Below are 24,659 nucleotides of genomic sequence, written 5' to 3'. Positions count from 1 at the left end.
GTTCATGTCTGGAGAACATGCTGGCCACTTTAGTCGAGCGATGTTGTTGTCCTGATGGAAGTCATTCACAAGATGTGCACGATGTGGGCGCGAATTGTCGTCCATGAAGATGAATGCCAATATGCTGCCGATATGGTTGCACTATCTGTCGGAGGATGGCATTCACCTACCGTAACGGCGCCTTCCCTGGCCACCAGCGGCGTACGTCGGCCCCACGTAATGCTAACCCAAAACAGCAGGGAACCTCCACCTTGCTGCACTCGCTGGACAGTGTGTCTAAGGCGTTCAGACTGACCAGATTGCCTCCAAACACGTCTCCGATGATTGTCTGGTTGAAGGCATATGCGATACTCATCGGCGAAGAGAACGTGCAGCCAATCCAGAGCGGTCCATTCGGCATGTTGTTGGGCCCATCTGCACCGTGCTGCATGTTGTCGTGGTTACAAAGATGGATCTCGCCATGGACGTCGGGAGTGAAGTTGCGCATCATGCTGCCTATCGCGCACAGTTTGAGTCGTAATACGACGTCCTGTGGCTGCATGAAAAGCATTATTCAACATAGTGTCGATGCTGTCAGGGCTCCCCCCGAGCCATAATCTGAAGGTAGCGGCCATCCGCTGGAGTATTAGCCCTTGGGCGGCCTGATCGAGGCATGCCATCTTCTCCATGTCCGAATAACATCGCTTTGGTTCACTCCGAGACGCCTGGACACTTCCCTTGTTGAGAACCCTTCCTGACACAAAGTAACAATGCGGAAGCGATCGAACTGCGGTATTGACCCTCTAGACATGGTTGAACAACAGACAATACGAGCCGTGTACCTCATTCCTGGTGGAATGACTGGAACTGATCAGCTGTCGGACCCCCTTCGTCTAATAGGCGCTGCTCATGCATGGTAGTTTACACCTTTGGGCGGGTTTAGTGACATCTCTGAAGAGTCAAGGGACTGTCTCTGTGATACAACATCCACAGTCAACGTCTATCTTCAGGAGTTCTGGGAAACGGGGTGATGCAAAACTTTTTTAGAAGCGTGTAGTGCACCTTTGGCCGTGGTACATTACATATTTGGTGTTCAGCTGTTGTGTGGCTGTTCTGATCCTTCCTTTGATTAGTTCCAACAAGAGGTGCACGTCTCGTAGATGAGTCCTGCGTTGCAGTACCACCAGCTGGTGACAACATCATCAGTTCGCTAGAGTATGAACGATCTGCCGAGAGGTGGCTGGCAAGTAAGTCCCTGGCAAACACGCTCTCGCCCTATTTCAACGAAAATTTGACGTTTGGAGCATTTTCTGTCCATTCATAAATCCTTTCCTTGACAAAGTAGACAACACAATTCGTCCTGTCGTCCAGTGACTTACACTGGCTGCAGAGTTACAGGCCTGAACAGTTAGAGGATTTTGGGCTGGTCACCAGAGAGTGAAATTTTATGATTAAATAGTAAACAACTGAAGCACTAAATCTGGGGGAGAACATAAGGTCCACCGCCATTTTATCCTATACAAATAGACAAATTATGGAAACCTTTGTTATCTGAAAGTTAAATCACAAACTGGCTGTCGGGAAATCTGTTCTGACCCTTCATGTTAACTTTCTTTGGTTACTGTTAATATTTGAGATTTTATTTTAACAATTTATTTTCTACCTGATGTATTCATCGCTCAGTGAGACGTCAACATTCCTAAGACTCTTTGCTTTATAGTCATGGGACTGTGCATGTAATTATCCGTGTAATTATCAGGGAAAGCTACGGTTCCCTAAATATTTGCAGCTGACCCCAAACGCATTTCCATTCTAACTCTACTTCTTCATGCACTGATTATATCCTCCTTCATAAGAGCACTTCCACAGTACAGCGGCTTGCCGAGGGGTCATAGGATGAAGTGTGCCAATGTTAGAATTACAGATTCCTACAAACACAATATCTAGGTTCTTGCCTCCTGTGCGACGCAGTATTCAGTGGATTCTTGCCTTGGTTCCTATTATGCCGTCTCCTGTCCTTTAAGAAGATGCTCTTTACCGCTGATTTGCAGCGGCATTGGTCAAAAATGCCACAGGATGTATGTAATCTTTGTTAGGTACCTCCGTGATCTTATTGTTATTCTACTATTAGTAGCCTTTACTGCTAGGTTACGGTCGCGTGATTCAAAGTTGGAGGTGTGGTTCAAATGGTTCAAATGGCTCTGAGCACTATGGGACTCAACCTCTGAGGTCGTTAGTCCCCTAGAACTTAGAACTAGTTAAAACCAACTAACCTAAGGACATCACACACATCCATGCCCGAGGAAGGATTCGAACCTGCGACCGTAGCGAAATCGCGGTTCCAGACTGCAGCGCCTAGAACCGCACGGCCACTTCGGCCGGCTTGGAGGTGTGAGAATTGGGCCCTGTGTCTGACATTCATTCATTAATCACCTTCCAGAATAATGAACTAAGATTTAAACTTTTACTAAATAAAACAAGAATCACAATTAATTCAGTTTATTCCACTAAAGAAAACATTAGACAAGCAATGATAAAATTATTATAGTAAAACCTTGGCACAGATGATAAAATGGTATGGGGCAAGATTCAATAACCACGTAAATGAAACAATGACAATTTTGAAGGTGTAATTTGATTGTTATGATGTTAGTAGAAAAGGCAAATAGTACTAAACAAGGGAAAACGTTGAACCTGTGGTCAGAGCTGAAAGCGAGCTGGTCATTCATTCTGAATGCAAGTCTTCGAAGTGAAGCTTGAAATTACATAAAACGTTTTTAATGTCTCTACGCTTTCTGTCGTGGTCATGGTCAATCTCACCATAGGAAACTATAGGTAAAGGCTTAAGTAGCTGTAGAATCTCGGCGCACCAGCTCTGACAGTGGACCCTGGCAGTGAAGACTCTCACCGAAGAACCAGTAAGAAGTAGTTTTAAACGCTCTCTCCAAACAAGTAATTTTGTATTGAGTGTTCACTAAAAGGAAAACTCATATTTCTGCATTTACGCTCTTTGCTCTCTTCGGATTGGCTGGGACAAACCTTCCGGGCGCCGTCAGGTAAAAATGTTCCTAAAAAAAACTCTTCTCCCCTTCCCTGGGCTATTCTGTAGCTGGTAATGCACGTACTACCATTTAATACCGAAAAATGGCATCCCAGTCTCTTTCCATCTCTCTCTGTGGGCATTGAGGTAGGTCCTCATTGGCACAGTCGAGTTTCTCTGTGTAACCTCGTAGTTTATTCGTATTAGCCAATCCCAGCAGTTCTCATTTTGGAGAAACATTTGTTTTTGTAAAGCCAACGTCCAGCAGCATCTCATACCTTCAGGACATCCCAAAACTGCAGGTCTCCTTTCAATTTTCGAGTAACGTCTATACTATCTGGCACTTTACGCGGAAAACACAACTTTCTACGTTTTGTACACAATTCTGCCTTCTAGGACTTCGATAAAAATGGCGTTCCTTTTCATTCCACTTCTAGGTTGTAAAAGCGGTCACATCTGGAGACCTTACGCCATAGGGGATCTTATCTGTGTTTGTCTGCAATGGCACTACAAAAGATTGTCCGTCGTCATTAACCGTACACCTCCTGGTACTCTCTTCCGAGATATTCTCCAGCGGTGTTGGCCTAAGTGATTCCACGACTCTGTCGCCTCATCCCAATCTGTTTTCAACGTCCTCTTATTTAAATAAGGCATGCAAATTCGAATAGAAAGTTAACAAACAGTAAAGTAAGCTTTATCATTAGTACATTTATGTATCAAATCTCTCGGTATTAATTAATTATTCCGATCGAAGGAACTTTACGTTACGATTTTACATATGTTGCGGGACTGTTTCCGTAAAAATGATAATGTAACACTACCACCTGACCAGTGTCAGATGGTTCACCTGTGTCCATGTTCATGTCGTTTCTCAGCTAATGCTGAATCTTGGTTTTCCATTCCACCTATCAACACTGTTTAGTTATTTACTTATGACGCTTACGATAGAAGTAAATAGGTCACGTGAAGCTGTTATTCACACTCTTCGAATGCCGCGGTGCACACAAGGAAGTAGGTCTGTACTCGACAGCGGGTTGAATGGGACTGAAGGAATCTCTTAACAGAAGATGTCTACTAATGGAGATTGTGTAGTAAACATGGCAATGGAATACAATTAGCAAGCCAAATGAGGTGTAGCTTTAAAGGGTTGCAGTTCAAATTCACATTTCGCCTTTTTAAAGGGTATTTCTGGGGGTTTTCTAAATTACTTCTGGTTAATACGAAGAAGCGAATGAGGTGGCACAGTGATAAAGCAATGGATTTGCATTTGGGGGACAGCGGTTCAATTCCTTACCCCACCATTCAGATTTATGTTAGTCCTGGTTCCGCTAAATCATTTAAGATGAATCCGGGATGGTTCTTTTGCAAGCGACACAGCCTATTTCCCTTCCCACCCCTCCCCAATCTCAAGCTGTGCTTCATCTCTATGACCTCATCGTCAATGGGACATTAAACCCTCGTTCTTATAAAAAATAAAAAACTAATAAAAAAACAGCTATAGTTCCTTCAGAAATGCTAAAGCCAATCACTTCACTCTTCCGTTTGTCATTCCTCCAATATGCAGATATTGCTGGGACAGTAAGCTCTAGTGACAAAGAAAAGGAGAGGAGAGATAGATAGGGGAAAGTCCCCATACCTTTGACGGATGGGAAACTCTTTGGGAAGGTCGTGTTTAAAATACATATTTTCCTGAACCTTCGCAGGAGCGCTTCTGTAAAGTTTGGAAGGTAGGCGACGAGGTACTGGCAGAAGTAAAGCTGTGAGGACGGTGCGTGAGTCGTGCTTGGGTTAACTCAGTTGGTAGAGCACTTGCCCGCGAAAGGCAAAGGTCCCGAGTTCGAGTCTCGGTCCGGCACACAGTTTTAATCTGCCAGGAAGTTTAACATATTTTCCTCATAACATGAACATACCTCACTTCACGAGTAGCAGTCGAGCAGTGGAATGATATGTAATGATTGCATGTGACTTGAGTTAGGTACTTGTCGTTTATTATTGTGATGGCAGAACCCACAGTAATATAACCACCTTACACCAGCTTCAATAGCGTTCTCATCCAATAGGGTTCTTATACAATGAACGGATCACCACCATCAATAAGATCCACTTTACTCTGTTAAATCTGTGTGGACACAGTTGGAATCTTCTGCTTTTAGTGATCTAGTATAGGCGCAAGCAAAGAAGGTACCTTACATTTAGTCGATATTGATGCGTAATTAGGCGCTTGGGAACCGTATGTCAGTCATTTCGACAGCAAATAAAAGAACTTTTCAAGGTCATTTTTCAGCTAAATTTGGGTTGAGTGCCACCATCAACTGGTGGAGCACCAGGAGATCAGTAGAAGAACGTAGATAAGATACACTACTGGCCATTAAAATTGCTACACCAAAAAGAAATGCAGATGATACACGGGTATTCATTGGACAAATATATTATACTAGAACTAACATGTGATTACATTTTCACGCAATTTGGGTGCATAGATCCTGAGAAATCAATACCCAGAACAACCACCTCTGGTCGTAATAACGGCCTTGATACGCCTGGGCATTGAGTCAAACATAGCTTGGATGGTGTGTACAGGTACAGCTAGCTGCCCATGCAGCTTCAACACGATACCACAGTTCATCAAGAGTAGTGACTGGCGTATTGTGGCGAGCCAGTTGCTCGACCACCATTGACCAGACGTTTTCAATTGGTGAGAGATTTGGAGAATGTGCTCGCCAGGGCAGCAGTCGAACATTTTCTGTATCCAGAAAGGCCCGTACAGGACCTGCAACATGCAGTCGTGCATTATCCTGCTGAATTGAAGGTTTTCGCAGGGTTGGTTGGTTGGTTGTTTTGGGGAAGGAGACCAGACAGCGTAGTCATCGGTCTCATCGGATTAGGGAAGGATGGGGAAGGAAGTCGGCCGTGCCCTTTCAGAGGAACCATCCCGGCATTTGCCTGGTGTGATTTAGGGAAATCACGGAAAACCTAAATCAGGATGGCCGGACGCGGGATTGAACCGTCGTCCTCCCGAATGCGAGTCCAGTGTCTAACCACTGCGCCACCTCGCTCGGTCTTTTCGCAGGGATCTAATGAAGGGTAGAGCCATGGGTCGTAACACATCTGAAATGTAACGTCCACTGTTCAAAGTGCCGTCAATTCGAACAAGAGGTGACCGAGACGTGTAACCAATGGCACCCCATACCATCACGCCGGCTGATACGCCAGTATGGCGATGGCGAATACACGCTTCCAATGTGCGTTCACTGCGATGTCGCCAAACACGGATGCGACCATCATGATTCTGTAAACAGAACCTGGATTCATCTGAAAAAATCACGTTTTGCCATTCGTACACCCAGATTCGTCGTTGAGTACACCATCGCAGGGGCTCCTGTCTGTGATGCAGCGTCAAGGGTAACCGCAGCCACGGTCTCCGAGCTGATAGTCCATGTTGCTGCAAACGACGTCGAACTGTTCGTGCAGATGGTTGTTGTCTTGCAAACGTCCCCATCTGGTGGCTCAGAGATCGAGACGTGGCTGCACGATCCGTTACAGTCATGCAGATAAGATGCCTGTCATCTCGACTGCTAGTGATACGAGGCCATTGAGATCCAGCACGGCGTTCCGTATTACCCTCCTGAACCCACCGATTCCATATTCCGCTAACAGTCATAGGATCTCGACCAACGCGAGCAGCAATGTCGCTATACGATAAACCACATTGTCGATAGGTTACAATCCGACCTTTATGAAAGTCGGAAACGTGATGGTACGCATTTCTCCTCCTTACACGAGGCATCACGACAACGTTTCACCAGGCAACGCCGGTCAACTGCTGTTTGTGTATGAGAAATCGGTTGGAAACTTTCCTCATGTCAGCACGTTGTAGGTGTCGCCAGCAGCGCCAACCTTGTGTGAATGTTCTGAAAAGCTAATCATTTGCATATCACATCATCTTCTTCCTGTCGGTTAAATTTTGCGTCTGTAGCACGTTATCTTCGTGGTGTAGCAATTTTAATGGCCAGTAGTGTACATCAGCAGATGAAGATACATTAACCGATCAAAAGTATCCGGACACCAATATATAATGCGGAACTGACCACTAGACGTCACGAGATGAGGACTCAGTAATACAGTAGAAGGGAATAGGGTATTGTTTTCTCAGCAGAGAAGCAGTAATAGCAGAATGGATCAGTCAGGAGAGCTCAGTGACTTTGAAATGGGCTAGTCACTGGATGAGACCTGAGTAATGAATCAGTCCTTCTGAAGCTGCCATCTCGAGTACTGGTGCCGTGACTATGAAGTCGAAACACGAAGAAAAAACCACAGCCAAACCAAGCCCGGGCAGACGGCATCTACTGCAAACAGGGACCTTTGACCACTGCAGAGGGTGGCTTTAAAAAGTCAATCGAAATTAGCGGAAGGAATTACTCGTGAGTTCCAAAGTACGAATAGCAGTCTAGCGAGCACAATGACTATGCGTCAGGGGTTAAAGTGAATGGGGTACAACGGTCCTCAAAAGCCACACACTTATGTTGTCAATGCTGCACGACACTTGATGTGGTATAGAGCGACGCCATTGGCAGTGGATGACTGGGAACGAGTGATTTGCAGTGATGAACCACGTTATATCGTTTGGCAATCCAATGGAGGGGTTTGGGTTTGGCGAGTGCCTGGAGAACGTTACTTGCCATAACGTGTAGTAGCTACAGTGAAGTATGGAGGAAATGGTGATATTGTATGGGGACGTTTTTGTGTTTATGGTGTGGTCCCCTTATTGCATTTTAGAAAATGCTAAATGTGGAAGGATAGAGATATGTTTTACAGTGTGGTTTAGTTTGGAGGCCATGATTGTACCAGCATGGCAATGCGCCCTGTCATGAAGCAGCATCTGTGAGGCAGAGGTTTGTGGAGAACAGCATTCCTAAATTGGACTGGCCTGCCCAGTGTCCCAACTTGAACCCAATGGAACACCTGCTTGATGGGTTAGAACGTCGACTTCGCTCCAGACACCAATGTTCAAAATCACTACCTTCTCCAGTTTCGTCTCTTGAGAATGAATGGGCTGCCATTCCTCCACAGACATTCAGACACCTCATTGAAAGTGTCCTCAGCAGTGTTCAAGCCTTCATAAAGGCACACTCCTTATTAATGTCCACTAACAGGTGCCCAGATACTTTTCCTCAGATTGTGTACGTTGTCACGCGGTAGATGCACGCTCAAGGATGCGTCTGCATCGCTTGAATAGCCATTGTATCGAGCTTTCTTGTTAATGCACCGACTGTTCACGTTCCTTTGTTTCCACAGACAGAAGATGGGCTCATGGACATGGTGTCGTCGGATTTCGGCAAGCACCCCACGTACCACTCGGTGTTCTACTGGTTCTCGTCCGTCATGTTCGTGCTGCTGCCCGTGGTACTGCTCGCCATCTTCAACTCGTTCCTCGTCATGGCCGTGCACCGCAGCCGCCGCCAGCGCAACCGGATGACGCAGGTAACTGCGCAACAGTACGCGACCTTAATGAGGGCGGCTGTGCGTCAGCTGCGCGTAGCAATAGAATCACTGTATGACTTATTGTTTGCTTTGTGTGTCTAGCATAGAATGTATACAGGGTGAGTCACTTACTATTGTCACCAAGAATAATTCCGAAAGTATGATAGGAGCTGAGAAGTTTGTGGCACAAAAGTTGCACATGGGACAACTGGGACGTTAATATGACGTTGGTTTTTTGTTGCTAGGTGGGATCGCATCAGAGATATGAAGGTCAACTTTTTTTTTTTTTAATGGGATGCTATAGTTTGATACTTACTTTCTGATAGTGGCTATCGAGACGAATCCAGTGATGTGTAACAGTAAGGTCTTTGAAGATCAACGAAGGTCAGAAAGGTTGCATGAACGTCCATTTACAGAAGGTGTTCGAGGTGATGACCATCGGTATCAATGCAGTGCTCCAGTCTTCTTACTGTGCGGCTGGTCCCGGCGGAGGTTCGAGTCCTCCCTCGGGCATGTGTGTGTGTTTGTCCTTAGGATAATTTAGGTTAAGTAGTGTGTAAGCTTAGGGACTGATAACCTTAGCAGTTAAGTCCCATAGGATTTCACACACATTTGAACAATCTTCTTATCATGGATTGAACAGTGTTTCTTGTCACATCAGCACTTATATAAGCACATGCTCTGACAATTCTCTCTCGAATATCTTCAGGTGTAGTTGGAACATCTTTATAAACAATCTCTTTTACGAATCCCCACAAGAAAAAATCCAGAGCCGCCAAGTCTGTCGAACGAGCCGGCCACGACACATCTCCTCCGCGTCAAATCCATGGATATGGGAATTGTCTCTGCAAAGTTGTCTAATGTTTCTTGCAGGAATGTGGTGTACTTCCTACCATTAAGATTTCCTTCGATGAAATAGGCGCCTATAATTCTGTCCTCCAGAATCCCACACCATACATTCATCGACCACAGTTTCTTGTGTGCAGCTTGCCGCAGCCAACATCGGAAACTACAAGGATTAATTATGAAGTTTCAATTATCAGCTAGAAATATCGTAAGCTGTACATATACAAAGTCTCTGGAGGGTATTTCAGGACTCAAACATCAATTACATTTTAATAGTGGCTGTCCTAAATTTGTGTAATGGTTTAATATCAAAAACATAAATTGGTAACAGATACTCTTGAATGGTTTGTATCAAGGCAGTTGTGTGCAATCTACTTTGTTTAAAATTTGTGTAGCTAAAGTTCTAAATCAGTGGAAAAGGAAATGAAGAAGAATGGGTGAAACCTGCTTGTGAACACTGTAATTTATGGACGATCAACTCGTGATTGTCAACGAAAACTATAGGACACGTATGAATGATGTGGCTTAGAACTTAACAACCAGAAAACAAAATATCTTCCAGTAGGAGCAGAATTATCCTGTATCCAACTTGATACAGAGGAACTTGCAGCTTGCATTAGTTCCACATATCTAGGAGTAGAATTTGAACTTTTTTGAGTCATCAGTCTTCTGACTGGTTTGATGTGGCCCGCAACGAATTCATCTTCTGCGCCACAGTGCAAACCTTTTCATCTCAGATTAGCACATGCAATCTGTTTTCTCGATTATTTGCTGGATGTGTTCCAATGTCTGTCTTCCCCTACAGTTTTCACCCTCTACGGCTCCATCTAGTACCGCAGAGGAAACTCGCTGATATGACACATGTCCGGTCATCCTGTCCCTTCTTTTTGTCCCTGTTCCCCATACATTCCTTTCCTCACCGATTCTGAGGAGAACCTCCTTATACCTTGCCTTATCAGTCCACCTAATTTTCAACATTCTCCTGTAGCACCGTATTTCGAATGTTACGATCCTCTTTGTTCTTGTTTTCCCACTACTATACAATGCTGTGCTTCAAACGTACATTCTCAGGAACTTATTTCTCAAATTAAGGCCTATGTTTGATACTAGCAGACTTCTCATGGCCAGGAATGCCCTTTTTGCCGTTGCTAGTCTGCTTTTAATGTTCTACTTGCACTGTCCGTCATGGGTTCTTTTGCTTGCTACGTAGCAGAATTCCTTAACTTCATCTACCTCGTGATCAACAAACTTGATGTTAAGTTTCTCGTTGATCTCATTTCTGCTACTTCTCATTACTTTTTCCTTTCTTCGATTTACTCTCAATCCATATTCTGTACTCATTATACTGTTCATTCCATACAGGAGATCCTGTAATTCTTCCTCACTTTCACGAGGATAGAAAAGTTCTCAGCCAATCTTATCATTGATATCCTTTCATCCTGAATTTTAATCCCACTCTTGAACCTTTCTTTTACTTCCATCATTTCTTCTTCGATGTATAGATTGAAGTGTAGGAGCGAAAGACTACATCGCCCTTTATAATCCGTGCACTCATGGTTCTTGTACATATTCTATGTTATCCGTCTATCCCTATAGCTTCCCCAATTTTTTTCAGGATTTCGGATATCTTGCGGTATTTTAGATTGTCGAACTCATTTTCTAGGACAACCAATTCTATGAACGCGTCCTGAATTTTCTTCAGTCTTGTTCCTTACCACTCACATCAGAGCTGCCTCTCTGGTACGTTTACCTTTCCTAAACCCAACATGATCGTCATCTAACTCTAGAATTTGATGCCAGAGGCGAAGAGATTACAAAAGGAATAACGCAAGCTAGAAGGCTGACCTCTTGTTTAAACGGAATCCTTCGGAACAATGAAGCAGGAAAGAAACGGAAATAGTACATTACCTGTGAAACTCTGATTAAAAGTTCCTTGTTGTATGAGGCAGAGACGTGGAGAGCTACGGAGAATAAAAGAGGAGGTTGGAGGTCACCAAATTCGATGTGTCCTCATGGTCGTCGGGAATACCTAAAAGGTATAAAATGCCTAACGAAAAGATTCGATTACGAATGGGTGTAGAAGAGTGATAACAGCTGACATTGAACGGAAACAGTTAATATGGTATGGTCATGTCCAATCGATAGATGAATCCAGCTTACCTAAGACGGATATCCCGTGGATACCACCGTAGCGCAGAATACGTGAAAGGCAGAGGAAAATTTGAGAGAGAGAATTGTAAAAGCAGTGAGATTCATCTCTGCAGTCCCGACCTGCAATGGAATCCCAGAACCACAGCACGGCCGCACGGCGCTAGAGGGTCCAAGACGGAATGGCGCAACCCCCTGATAAGTCGAAGTATCTTGCGGTAATTCGCTTTCTGCATTTGAAGGAGGACAACGCCGTAACAATCCCTGGTGAGTAGGCAGAGCCATGCAACAACAAAGCACCAACATACACTGAAGAGCCAAAGAAACAGGTACATCTTCCCAATATCGTATAGGGCCCCGCGAACACGCAGAAATGCCGCAACACGACGTGGCTTGGACTCGACTGATGTCTCGAGTAGTACTGGAAGGAACTGACACTATGATACCTGCAGGGCTGTCCATAAATCCTAACAGTACAATGGAGGTGGGAATGGAGATCTCTTCTGAACAACACGTTGCAAGTCATCCCAGATATGCCCTATAATGTATATGTCTAGGGAGTTTGGTGACCAGCGGAAGTGTTTAAACTCAGAAGAGCGTTCCTGGAGCCACTCTGTAGCAATTCTGGACGGGTGGGATGTCGCCTTGTCCTGCTGGAGCTGCCCAAGTCCGTCGGAATGCACAATGGAACCGAGCGAGGTGGCGCAGTGGTTAGACACTGGACTCGCATTCGGGAGGACGACGGTTCAATCCCGCGTCCGGCCATCCTGATTTAGGTTTTCCGTGATTTCCCTAAATCACTCCAGGCAAATGCCGGGATGGTTCCTCTGAAAGGGCACGGCCGACTTCCTTCCCCATCCTTCCTTAATCCGATGAGACCGATGACCTCGCTGTCTGGTCTCCTTCCCCAAACAACCCAACCCAACCCAATGCACAATGAACACAGATGGATGCAGATGACCAGACGGAAGGCTTACGTACATGTCACCAGTCAGAGTGGTATCTAGGCGTATGAGGAGACGCATATCACTCCAACTGCACACGCCACACACAATTACAGAGCCTTCACCAGCTTGAACAGTCTCCTGATGACATGCAGGGCCAGTGGATTCATGAGGTTGTCTCCATACCCGCACACGTCCATCCGCTCGGTACAGTTTGAAACAAGACTCGCCCGAGCAGGTGGACTCAACAGTCCAATGTCGGTGTTGACAGGCCCAGACGAGGCGTAAAGCTTTCTGTCGTGCAGTCATCAAGGGTACACGAGTGGGCTTTCAGCTCCGAAAGCCCATACCGACGATGATGCTTCGTTCAATGGTTTGCACGCTGACACTTATTGATGGCCCAGTTTCAAATCTGCAGCAATTTACAAAAGGGTTACACCTTGAACGAATCTCAGTCGTCGTTGGTCCCGTTCTTGCAGCATCTTTTTCTGGCCGCAAGCGATATCTGAGATTTCAGGTTTTGCAGGATTCCTGATATTCACAGTACAGTCGTGAAATGATAGTACGAGAAAATCCCTACTTCATCGCTGCCTCGGAGATGCTGTGTCCCATTTCTCGTGCGCCGACTATAACATCACGTTCAAACTTTCTCAAATCTTGATAACAAGCCATTGTAGCAGCAGTAACCGATCTAAGAACTGCGCCGGACACTTGCCTTATACAGGCGTTGCCGACCGCAGCGCCGTATTCTGTTTACGTATCTCTGTATTTGAATACGCATGCCTGTGCCAGTTTCTTTGGCGCTTCAGTGTACGATACAATGCTTGGTGGCACAGACGCTTCCAGTGTCGTGAAAAATATCTTAGTGACGAAAAACAAAGTTTCAGACCATGTATCGGTTAAGAACTGGGTATCGAAGACGGGCGAATCACAATCGAGGCTATCGTGGAAAAAGTAAAAATCTGTTATGAATCGTTTATCAACATGTTGTACGGTATTTTGAACATGACGGAAATCTCCAGAATGAGATTTTCACTCTGCAGCGGAGTGTGCGCTGATATGAAACTTCCTGGCAGATTAAAACTGTGTGCCGGACCGAGACTCGAACTCAGGACCTTTGCCTTTCGCGGGCAAGTGCTCTACCATCTGAGCTACCGAAGCACGACTCACGCCCGGTACTCACAGCTTTACTTCTGCCAGTATCTCGTCTCCTACCTTCCAAACTTTACAGAAGCTCTCCTGCGAATCTTGCAGAACTAGCACTCCTGAAAGAAAGGATATAGCGGAGACATGACCTAGCCACAGCCTGGGGGATGTTTCCAGAATGAGATTTTCACTCTGCAGCGGAGTGTGCGCTGATATGAAACTTCCTGGCAGATTAAAACTGTGTGCCCGACCGAGACTCGAACTCGGGACCTTTTCCTTTCGCGGGCAAGTGCTCTACCATCTGAGCTACCGAAGCACGACTCACGCCCGGTACTCACAGCTTTACTTCTGCCAGTATCTCGTCTCCTACCTTCCAAACTTTACAGAAGCTCTCCTGCGAACCTTGCAGAACTAGCACTCCTGAAAGAAAGGATATAGCGGAGACATGGCCTAGCCACAGCCATTGCGTGGCAGGCATTTCCCGAACGACGACGACATGATTTTCGAGGAAAAAACTTTTTCTAGAGAGGCAAAATGTGCTTCTTCTACAACCAAGGTGCCCGACAACTCATCCATCGTTAGAAAATACGTCGAATTGAGGGTGAATAGATCGGGAAGTACTAACGCCATCGGTAAGTTTCACGGTCGCGTGTTGATTTCTTCGACGTCATAAATAAAACTCCTTGACTAGGTCTTGTACATCTATTAACCTCGATTTCAAAGCACGTTCCCCATTCTACCATGCTACTTAAATTATTTTTAATTGATTTCGCTGTAAAATTTATTTTATCAGTACTATTTAGTGCTGTAGTCTCCAATCTGTAGACTGCTTTGATGGAGCTCTTCATGCTACTTTAGTCTGTGAAAGCTACCTGGATAAGAAGCTGAAAAAGATCAGTGATATACGACGTCGACGCAAAAGAAACGAGACTGTTCACATTACTACGAAAGTATTTGTTTTGGTGTGGATACTATCTCCTGTACAAGCAGCACAGAATCTGCCAGTGCTCGTCCTCTCGACCCGAGTGGAGTGTCAATTGTAGCTCTATGCGCCTAAGGTTGAGAACTGTGGAGTCCATTCAATGGGTCAGGTGTGCACTACACGTCATAGACTGCTACCCAGGGAAGTGACTGTGTGTGGGGTGCACACGAGGATACTTTAGATCAGGCGGCACACCATCCTGCCCAGATAATGATAGCTGTAGGAGACCCGGAAGTATCATCGTAAGATCCAAGGACCCCCTCCCCCACCTACAGGGGAGAGTAATGAAAACCTAGTGTTTAATTACAGAAGTAATCACAACAAAGTGCCAAAGTTTGAAGCATTCCTACAAAGTAGTGGAGCTCCTGTAATACTAGGAATAGAGAGATGGTTAGAACTCAAAATTAATAGCAGTGCGTTTTTTGAGGGAAATTAAACGTATATCGAAAGGATAAAATTATGGGAAAGGGAGGTGATGTATTTGTTGTAGTAGACAAGAAACTGAAATTCAGCAAGCTAGGAACTGAAGCGACTCATTAAGAGAGACTCAGTATCATGTGTGGATATAAACTGATAATTGGATCCTTCTAGTGACAACCAGACTCATTACGTGAGGTCGAAAACTTTAGAGAAACCCTCGATTCGCTATTACCCCAAGTTCCCCAACCACACTGCCGTCATTAGAAGAGACTTTACGTATCCAAAAATGAAATGGGAAAATTAGTTTTGTAAGCGGTGGGCGTGACAAGACAGCCTGCGAATCATTACCAGATGCTTTCTCAGAGAACTTCTTAGAGCAGGTTGTTCAGAAGCCCAATTATCATGAAAAATAGATCTAATAGCAACAAATACATCTAACCTCTTTGATGATTTCCAACTAGAATCACCATGAGGCAGTTGTAACAACAAAGATTACCAAAGTACAAAAGGCAACTAAAAGAAGTTGAAAGATTTATATTTTCAGTGATACACTCGTAGATAAACAGGCAGCAGTGTTATATCTGTATGAGGAACCTGAAACCTTTAGTTCAAGACAGGAGCGCGTAAAGCAATTATGACCCAAGTTTAAAAGAATAGTTGACAATGCACTGGATGGAATATAACTGTAGAACAGTTCATGATGGGAGTGACCCTCTATGGTATACAGTCACTCCAAAGAAAAAAGAGAGACAGAGAAACACAGACTACTGCATAACAGGCTTAAAACAAATCACAGGCCTATATATAGAGAGATAGTCAATGAAATGCGTTCGGCTGTCAAGAGGGCAATGAGTGAAGTCTTAAACAATTGTAGTAGCAGAATATTATCGAAAGATCCCTCTTAAAAACCGGAGAAATTCTTGTCGTATATGAAGCCTGTTAGTGATAAGAACGTTACTGTTCAGTAAGTCGCGGACGAGATAGGAACTGAAACTGAGGATAGCAAAGCAGAAATGCTTAACTTGGTTTTCAAATACTCCTTAACAAAGGAAAAACGAGGAGTATTGCCTCAATTAAATCCTCATGTCACTGAAAAGGCGCAAGACACGCAATTTAGTGTCTGTGGAGTGCGAAACAGCTGAAATCGTTAAAACTGAACCGAGTTCCACAAAACGTTGGAATCTCTGTCAAATTCTATACGAAATTGCGGTCGAGTTACCCCTCTGCTAACCATAATGTACCGAAAATCCCTCAAACAGAAAACTTGTTCCAGTGGTTGGAAGAAAAATGGTTGGTTCAAATGGCTCTGAGCACTATGGGACTCAACTGCTGAGGTCATTAGTCCCCTAGAACTTAGAACTAGTTAAACCTAACTAACCTAAGGACATCACAAACATCCATGCCCGAGGCAGGATTCGAACCTGCGACCGTAGCGGTCTTGCGGTTCCAGACTGCAGCGCCTTTAACCGCACGGCCACTTCGGCCGGCGCTGGTTGGAAGAAAGCAAAGGTCACATCCATCTACAAGAAGGGCAGCAGAAGTAAGAACTACCGTCCAGTCTCATTGACCTCCATTTGTTGTGGAATCGTAGAACGTATGATGAGCTCAAACGTAAGGAGGTATCCCGAACAGAGTGACTTCCTTCGTGCCATCCAGCATACATTCGGAACACATCGATCATGTGAAACCCAACTGGCGCTTTGTTCACTTGACAACCTGAAGGCTACGGATCAAGAAAGTCAGGTAAATTAAGTGTTTTTTGATTTCCGAAAGGCATTTGACTGAGTGCCACACATATACATACTATTGAATCTACGACCATTTTTTTTTTTTTTCATCAGTCTACTGACTGGTTTGATGCGGCCCGCCACGAATTCCTTTCCTGTGCTAACCTCTTCATCTCAGAGTAGCACTTGCAACCTACATCCTCAATTATTTGCTTGACGTATTCCAATCTCTGTCTTCCTCTACAGTTTTTGCCCTCTACAGCTCCCTCTAGTACCATGGAAGTCATTCCCTCATGTCTTAGCAGATGTCCTATCATCCTGTCCCTTCTCCTTATCAGTGTTTTCCACATATTCCTTTCCTCTCCGATTCTGCGTAGAACCTCCTCATTCCTTACCTTATCAGTCCACCTAATTTTCAACATTCGTCTATAGCACCACATCTCAAATGATTCGATTCTCTTCTGTTCCGGTTTTCCCACAGTCCATGTTTCACTACCATACAATGCTGTACTCCAGACGTACATCCTCAGATATTTCTTCCTCAAATTAAGGCCGGTATTTGATATTAGTAGACTTCTCTTGGCCAGAAATGCCTTTTTTGCCATAGCGAGTCTGCTTTTGATGTCCTCCTTGCTCCGTCCGTCATTGGTTATTTTACTGCCTAGGTAGCAGAATTCCTTAACTTCATTGACTTCGTGACCGTCAATCCTGATGTTAAGTTTCTCGCTGTTCTCATTTCTACTACTTCTCATTACCTTCGTCTTTCTCCGATTTACTCTCAAACCATACTGTGTACTCATTAGACTGTTCATTCCGTTCAGCAGATCATTTAATTCTTCTTCACTTTCACTCAGGATAGCAATGTCATCAGCGAATCGTATCATTGACATCCTTTCACCTTGTATTTTAATTCCACTCCTGAACCTTTCTTTTATTTCCATCATTGCTTCCTCGATGTACAGATTGAAGAGTAGGGGCGAAAGGCTACAGCCTTGTCTTACACCCTTCATAATACGAGCACTTCGTTCTTGATCGTCCACTCTTATTATTCCCTCTTGGTTGTTGTACATATTGTATATGACCCGTCTCTCCCTATAGCTTACCCGTACTTTTTTCAGAATCTCGAACAGCTTGCACCATTTTATACTGTCGAACGCTTTTTCCAGGTCGACAAATCCTATGAAAGTGTCTTGATTTTTCTTTAGCCTTGCTTCCATTATTAGCCGTAACGTCAGAATTGCCTCTCTCGTCCCTTTACTTTTCCTAAAGCCAAACTGATCGTCACCTAGCGCATTCTCAATTTTCTTTTCCATTCTTCTGTATATTATTCTTGTAAGCAGCTTCGATGCATGAGCTGTTAAGCTGATTGTACGATAATTCTCGCACTTGTCAGCTCTTGCCGTCTTCGGAATTGTGTGGATGATGCTTTTCCGAAAGTCAGATGGTATGTCGCCAGACTCATATATTCTACATACCAACGTGAATAGTCGTTTTGTTGCCACTTCCCCCAATGATTTTAGAAATTCTGATGGAATGTTATGTATCCCTTCTGCCTTATTTGACCGTAAGTCCTCCAAAGCTCTTTTAAATTCCGATTCTAATACGGGATCCCCTATCTCTTCTAAATCGACTCCTGTTTCTTCTTCTATCACATCAGACAAATCTTCACCCTCATAGAGGCTTTCAATGTATTCTTTCCACCTATCTGCTCTCTCCTCTGCATTTAACAGTGGAATTCCCGTTGCACTCTTAATGTTACCACCGTTGCTTTTAATGTCACCAAAGGTTGTTTTGACTTTCCTGTATGCTGAGTCTGTCCTTCCGACAATCATATCTTTTTCGATGTCTTCACATTTTTCCTGCAGCCATTTCGTCTTAGCTTCCTTGCACTTCCTATTTATTTCATTCCTCAGCGACTTGTATTTCTGTATTCCTGATTTTCCCGGAACATGTTTGTACTTCCTTCTTTCATCAATCAACTGAAGTATTTCTTCTGTTACCCATGGTTTCTTCGCAGCTACCTTCTTTGTACCTATGTTTTCCTTCCCAACTTCTGTGATGGCCCTTTTTAGAGATGTCCATTCCTCTTCAACTGTACTGCCTACTGCGCTATTCCTTATTGCTGTATCTATAGCGTTAGAGAACTTCAAACGTATGTCGTCATTGCTTAGTACTTCCGTATCCCACTTCTTTGCGTATTGATTCTTCCTGACTAATGTCTTGAACTTTAGCCTACTCTTCATCACTACTATATTGTGATCTGAGTCTATATCTGCTCCTGGGTACGCCTTACAATCCAGTATCTGATTTCGGAATCTCTGTCTGACCATGATGTAATCTAATTGAAATCTTCCCGTATCTCCAGGCCTTTTCCAAGTATACCTACTCCTCATGTGATTCTTGAACAGGGTATTCGCTATTACTAGCTGAAACTTGTGACAGAACTCAATTAGTCTTTCTCCTCTTTCATTCCTTGTCCCAAGCCCATATTCTCCTGTAACCTTTTCTTCTACTCCTTCCCCTACAACTGCATTCCAGTCGCCCATGACTATTAGATTTTCGTCCCCCTTTACATACTGCATTACCCTTTCAATATTATCATACACTTTCTCTATCTGTTCATCTTCAGCTTGCGACGTCGGCATGTATACCTGAACTATCGTTGTCGGTGTTGGTCTGCTGTCGATTCTGATTAGAACAACCCGGTCATTGAACTGTTCACAGTAACAAACCCTCTGCCCTACCTTCCTATTCATAACGAATCCTACACCTGTTATACCATTTTCTGCTGCTGTTGATATTACCCGATACTCATCTGACCAGAAATCCTTGTCTTCCTTCCACTTCACTTCACTGACCCCTACTATATCTAGATTGAGCCTTTGCATTTCCCTTTTCAGATTTTCTAGTTTCCCTACCACGTTCAAGCTTCTGGCATTCCATGCCCCGACTCATACAACGTTATCCTTTCGTTGATTATTCAATCTTTTTCTCATGGTAACCTCCCCCTTGGCAGTCCCCTCCCTACGACGATATAGAGTATCAAACGAGAGTTTTGGATTTGTTGACACATCACTATCTTTAGAATGGAGGGTCATTAACAGATGCAGAAGTAACTTCAATTGTGCCCCAGGGAACGGTGTCGGGGCTCTTGTTGATCATGTTGTATTCTAATGACCTTGCAAACAATATTGATAGAAACTTCAGACTTTTCGCAAATGATAATCGTTATCTATAACAAAATATTGCCTGAAAGCAGCTGCACGAATATTCAGTTATATCTTGATAAGATTTCAAAGTTGTGCAAAGCTTGACCACTTGTTTCAGATGTTCAGATATGTAAAATTTTGCACTTCACAAAACGGGAAAACGTAGTATCATATGGCTATAATATCAATGAGTCACAACTGGAATCGATCAACTCAATCAAATACGTGGGTGGAACGGAACGTGGGGATATCAGGTGGAACGATCACATAAGCTCAGTTGTAGATAAAGCAGGTAGCAGGTTTCGGTTCATTGGTAGAATACAAGGGAAATGCAGTCAGTCTCCGACTAGTCCACCCTAGACTACTAATTAAGTGTATAGGATCGGTACCAAATAGGACTATGAAGGGGTATTAAACATATACAAAGAAGGGCAGCACGAACAGTCAAAGGTTTGTTTGAGCCATGCGAGAGAGTCACAGAGGTGCTACAGCAGGGCTTCACAACATGCGTGCTCGCGGAGCAAGCTGTGAGCAGCAAGGCGCGAGCACGGAGCAGCGCGAGCACGCTACCCCCACTACCGGACCAGAGCGGAGAGTGGAGAGAGTCACGTGGGGTACACAACAGCTGCCGCCAGTCGACGTAAATCCGCGGCCACCTGCAGGGATATCACTCACGAATTATTACTGCGACAAATAAAACAAATAAAGGAGAATGTAGATGTGCCACATAATTTTACTAGCTTAGTGTATGCCTCTACCATCTGTAGACACTGAAACTAAAGAATTCCACGAAAATCCCATATTTTCAACACTTTCTTCAACGCCACTTAAAATATCACCTCCGGTTGTAGTGTTCTTCATGGCTACTACATCGAGGAGCTCCTCCCTCACCTGAAGATCTCCATTAACACCTCTAATAAATATGGCAAGCTGCGCTGTTCCAGTGATATCAACACTTTCGTCCAGAGCTAGAGAATACGCCATAAAATCTTTACAGATATTTGCAAGCTGGCTCTGGACGTCGTCTGCCATGTCCTGTATGCGACGCATAATGGTCATGTTAGATAATGGCACAATCCGAAATTGCTCAACTTGAGATGGACACAAATGCTCCGCTGCAACTACCAAACAGTCTTTTATTAAATCGCCATCAGTTAAGGGGCGCAGGGATTTTGCTAAAAGCAAAGCAATTTTGTAACCCACTCTGGGAGCTGGCTCAGTTGATTTTTCTTCGTCGTCCAGAACTTCTTCCGATAGCTTCCTTTTAAGTTTAATAAGTTCCTGTGCACGATCTGGTCAATCACATTTTCCACGTCCGTAGTCTTTCGTGTGGTACGACATATAATGTCGCTGCAAATTAAATTTCGTAAAAGAATTCAGCGTTTTGTGACATACTAAACATTTTGCAACTCCATCTTTTTCTGTAAACAGATATAATTCCTCCCAATGGGGGTTGAACTGCGAAAGCATGGTTGGGGTTACACAACGGCGACTTCACATGATTCTTAACCAGCGAAGTGACTGTTAAGAGCTGATCGTAGTACTTTAAACGTTACACAGTCGGCGCGAATTCAATTGGCACGCTGCGGCCCTATTCAATCGTGCGCGCGCATTTCCCCTCCCTCCCCTCCCTCCCTACTCCGCGACCTTGCAGCTGCTCGCGAGCACGTGCCTGAGCAGACGCGAGTACTCGCGCTCAAAACCGGCCAGTTGTTAAGCCCTGTGCTACAGTAACTGAAATGGCAGAAGACACACGCAAATTATGCTGCGTAAGCATACCTAAAAAGTTTCTAGAACCACCTTTAAGTGACGAATCTAGGAATATCTCTCCCACATTGTAGTTATGCTCTTCAGTCCGAAAACTGGTTTGATGCACCTCTCCATGATACTCTACGCCATGCAAGCCTCTTCATCTCTGCATAACTACTGCATCAATTCACATGAACTTGATTTCTGTATTCGTCTCTTGGTCTCCCTCTGCAATTTTTATTCCCCACATTTCCCTCTAATACCAAACTGACAATTCCGCGAGGTCTCATAATGTACTCGTACATTAGCAACCGACTCCTTCTTTTAGTCAAGTTATCCTATAAATTTTTTACCTCGAATTCGATTCAGTGCCTCCTCATTAATTATTACATCCACCCATCCAATTTTCAGCATCCTTGTGAGCACCATATTTCAAAAGCTCATGTTATCTTCTTGTCTGAACTACTTATAGTACAGGGTTGCAATCAACACAAATACCTACAGAAAAGATTTCATAACACTTAAATTTATATTCAGTGTTAAAAAATTCCTGTTTTTTCAGATCTGCTTTTCGAGCTATATCCAGTACGCATTTTATATGTTTTCTACATCTGTCATTAGTTATTTTGTACCAAATAGCAAAACTCATCTATTACGTTTAGCATCTCATTTCCTAATCTAATTCCCTCAGCGCCACCTAATTTAATTCGACAACATTCCATTTTTTTTACTTTTGTTGATGATCATATTATGACCTCCTTTCAAGACCTTTTGCTATTCGTTCAACTGTTCTTCGATATCCTTTGCTGTTTCTCATAATTACAATGTCTTTGGCAAATCTCAAAGTTCCTCCTTGAACTTTAAATCATTCTTCAAATTTTCCTATGGCTTCCTTTGATGATTGCTCAGTGTACAGACTGAATAACATCGAGGATACGCTACAACCCTATCTAGCTCCCTTCTCAATTAAGGCTTCTGTTTCGTGTCCTTCAGCTCTTATAACGGCAGTCAGATTTCTTTACAAGCTGTTCATAACCTTTCGCTCCCTGTATTTAACTTTGCTCCTTTAGAATTTAAAAGAGTTTATTCCAATCAGTGTTGTCAAAAGCTTCGTCTGTCTCTACAAATGCTATAAACGTAGGCTTCCCTCTCTTGTACCTATCTTCTGACAAAAGTCGCAGGGGCAGTAATGCTTCAAGTGTTTGTACATGCCTCCAGAAGCCAAACAGATCTTCAACGAAGTCGGTTTCCACCAGTTTTTTCATTCTTCTGTAAATAATTTGTGTCAATATTTTGCACCATCAATTGTTAAACTTACAACACCTGCTTTCTTTGTAATTGGTACTGTCACATTGTTTCGCCTGTCTCATATATCTTGCACACCAGATGGAACAGTTATGTTATGGTTGGTTCTCCTAGGGATATCAATAATTCTGATGGATTGTCATCGATACTAGGGGTCTTGTTTTCACTTAGACCTTTCAGAGCTCCTTCAAGTACTTCACGCAATATTATATCTCCCATCTCATCTTCACCGGCTGTCTCTTTTCTTCTGTTAATATTGCCTTCACGTTCATTTCCGCCGGTATCGCTACCATAAGGAATGCGAACTCAAGATTAGTCTAATTACAAAACGCGCAGAGGTATTGAAGCAATTATTCTTCTCGCGCTCCATATTTGAATAGAACTGGAAGACGGTCTAGTAACTGGTACCCTTTGGCCATAGGCCTACTTTACAATGGTTTGTATAGATGTAGATGTAGTCAAGCTCACATTAAGCTGTAACTTAATTTTAAAAAATGGTTCAAATGGCTCTGAGCACTATGGGACTCAACATCTTAGGTCATAAGTCCCCTAGAACTTAGAACTACTTAAACCTAACTAACCTAAGGACATCACACACACCCATGCCCGAGGCAGGATTCGAACCTGCGACCGTAGCGGTTGCGCGGTTCCAGACTGTAGCGCCTAGAACCGCTCGGCCACACCGGCCAGCTCTTACTGTAAAACATTCATGGTTTCCGGCGGGTGCAGTGCATACGTTAGCTCTAATGGAAGGAGTCTGTGTTTTGATAAGCTTGTGAAACGTGTTTACGTTACAGTATTATCTTTGTCCTTGCCAGCATAATAGAAGCGTAATATTCCACACCATACTGAGCATCTCCTTTAGCAGTGGCAGTTCGTGTGTAGTAGCAACCAAATTACATTATACGCTCTGGTGAATAATGCATTCTATAGGTGGCAGTAGAAGAGATTTATTTCACTCTAGCGACGATGAACAAGTGCTCACAGCTTTTTACTGGACTTTTTTTCATGTTTTGGTCCTTACTCAAGATATAGAATACTTTTGTTTAATACACCGTATTTCAGAAGAGGTTTCGTAATAATATCAAACTATGTTCAAACAGTGCAATAGTATGTTAAGGAACATACTCTCTTAACATTTGTGCATCCACATTAGAAATAGTTTGAGATAAAGGGAGTGAATGAAACTTGTTAACTTCCTAGAGTCCTGATCTTCCTGTAAGGAAAGGGGTACCTATTCAGTTGAGAGCAGGCTGTCGTATAGCGGAAGTAATGGAGGAAAAACCCTGAAGTCAAGTTGGATAATTTGGAAATTTGTGGTAAGATCCTATGGGACCAAACTGCTGAGGTCATCAGTCCCTAAGTTTACTCACTGCTTAACCTAACTTAAACTAAATTACGCTAAGGACAACACACACACCCAGGCCCGAGGGAGGACTCGAACCTCCGACATGGAGCGGCCGCGCAATCCGTGACATGGCGCCTCTAACCGCGCGGCCACTCCGCGCGGCCTTGCAGTCAAGTTCTTAGTGGAAAGCGTTTATGTGAAATCAGAGGCTTTGTAAAACTTAACTTACCAGTATCGTGCTGCCATTATCAGAGACTCGGATAATCAATTTCGCATACGTGTACAGCCAGTAGCCGATGTGTGTGCAGTCATTAACGGCGATGTACCGTGCGTGA

At 43.9% G+C, this 24,659-nt stretch overlaps 1 protein-coding gene across 1 annotated transcript in view; it reads left to right on the top strand.

The window, feature by feature from the left end:
- The window catches only part of LOC126260407 (FMRFamide receptor-like), a 119,907-nt gene that overhangs the window by 82,732 nt on the left and 12,516 nt on the right, over window positions 1-24,659 (top strand). The window contains exon 3 of the mRNA XM_049957734.1: window positions 8,315-8,500. Within this exon, the coding sequence (XP_049813691.1) occupies window positions 8,315-8,500 (186 nt within the window). The remainder of the gene's footprint in view (window positions 1-8,314; window positions 8,501-24,659) is intronic.

Source organism: Schistocerca nitens, chromosome 5 (genome assembly GCF_023898315.1).
Source record: "Schistocerca nitens isolate TAMUIC-IGC-003100 chromosome 5, iqSchNite1.1, whole genome shotgun sequence".
Classification (NCBI taxonomy): domain Eukaryota; kingdom Metazoa; phylum Arthropoda; class Insecta; order Orthoptera; family Acrididae; genus Schistocerca; species Schistocerca nitens.
This window is presented reverse-complemented; position numbering and strand designations above follow the sequence as displayed.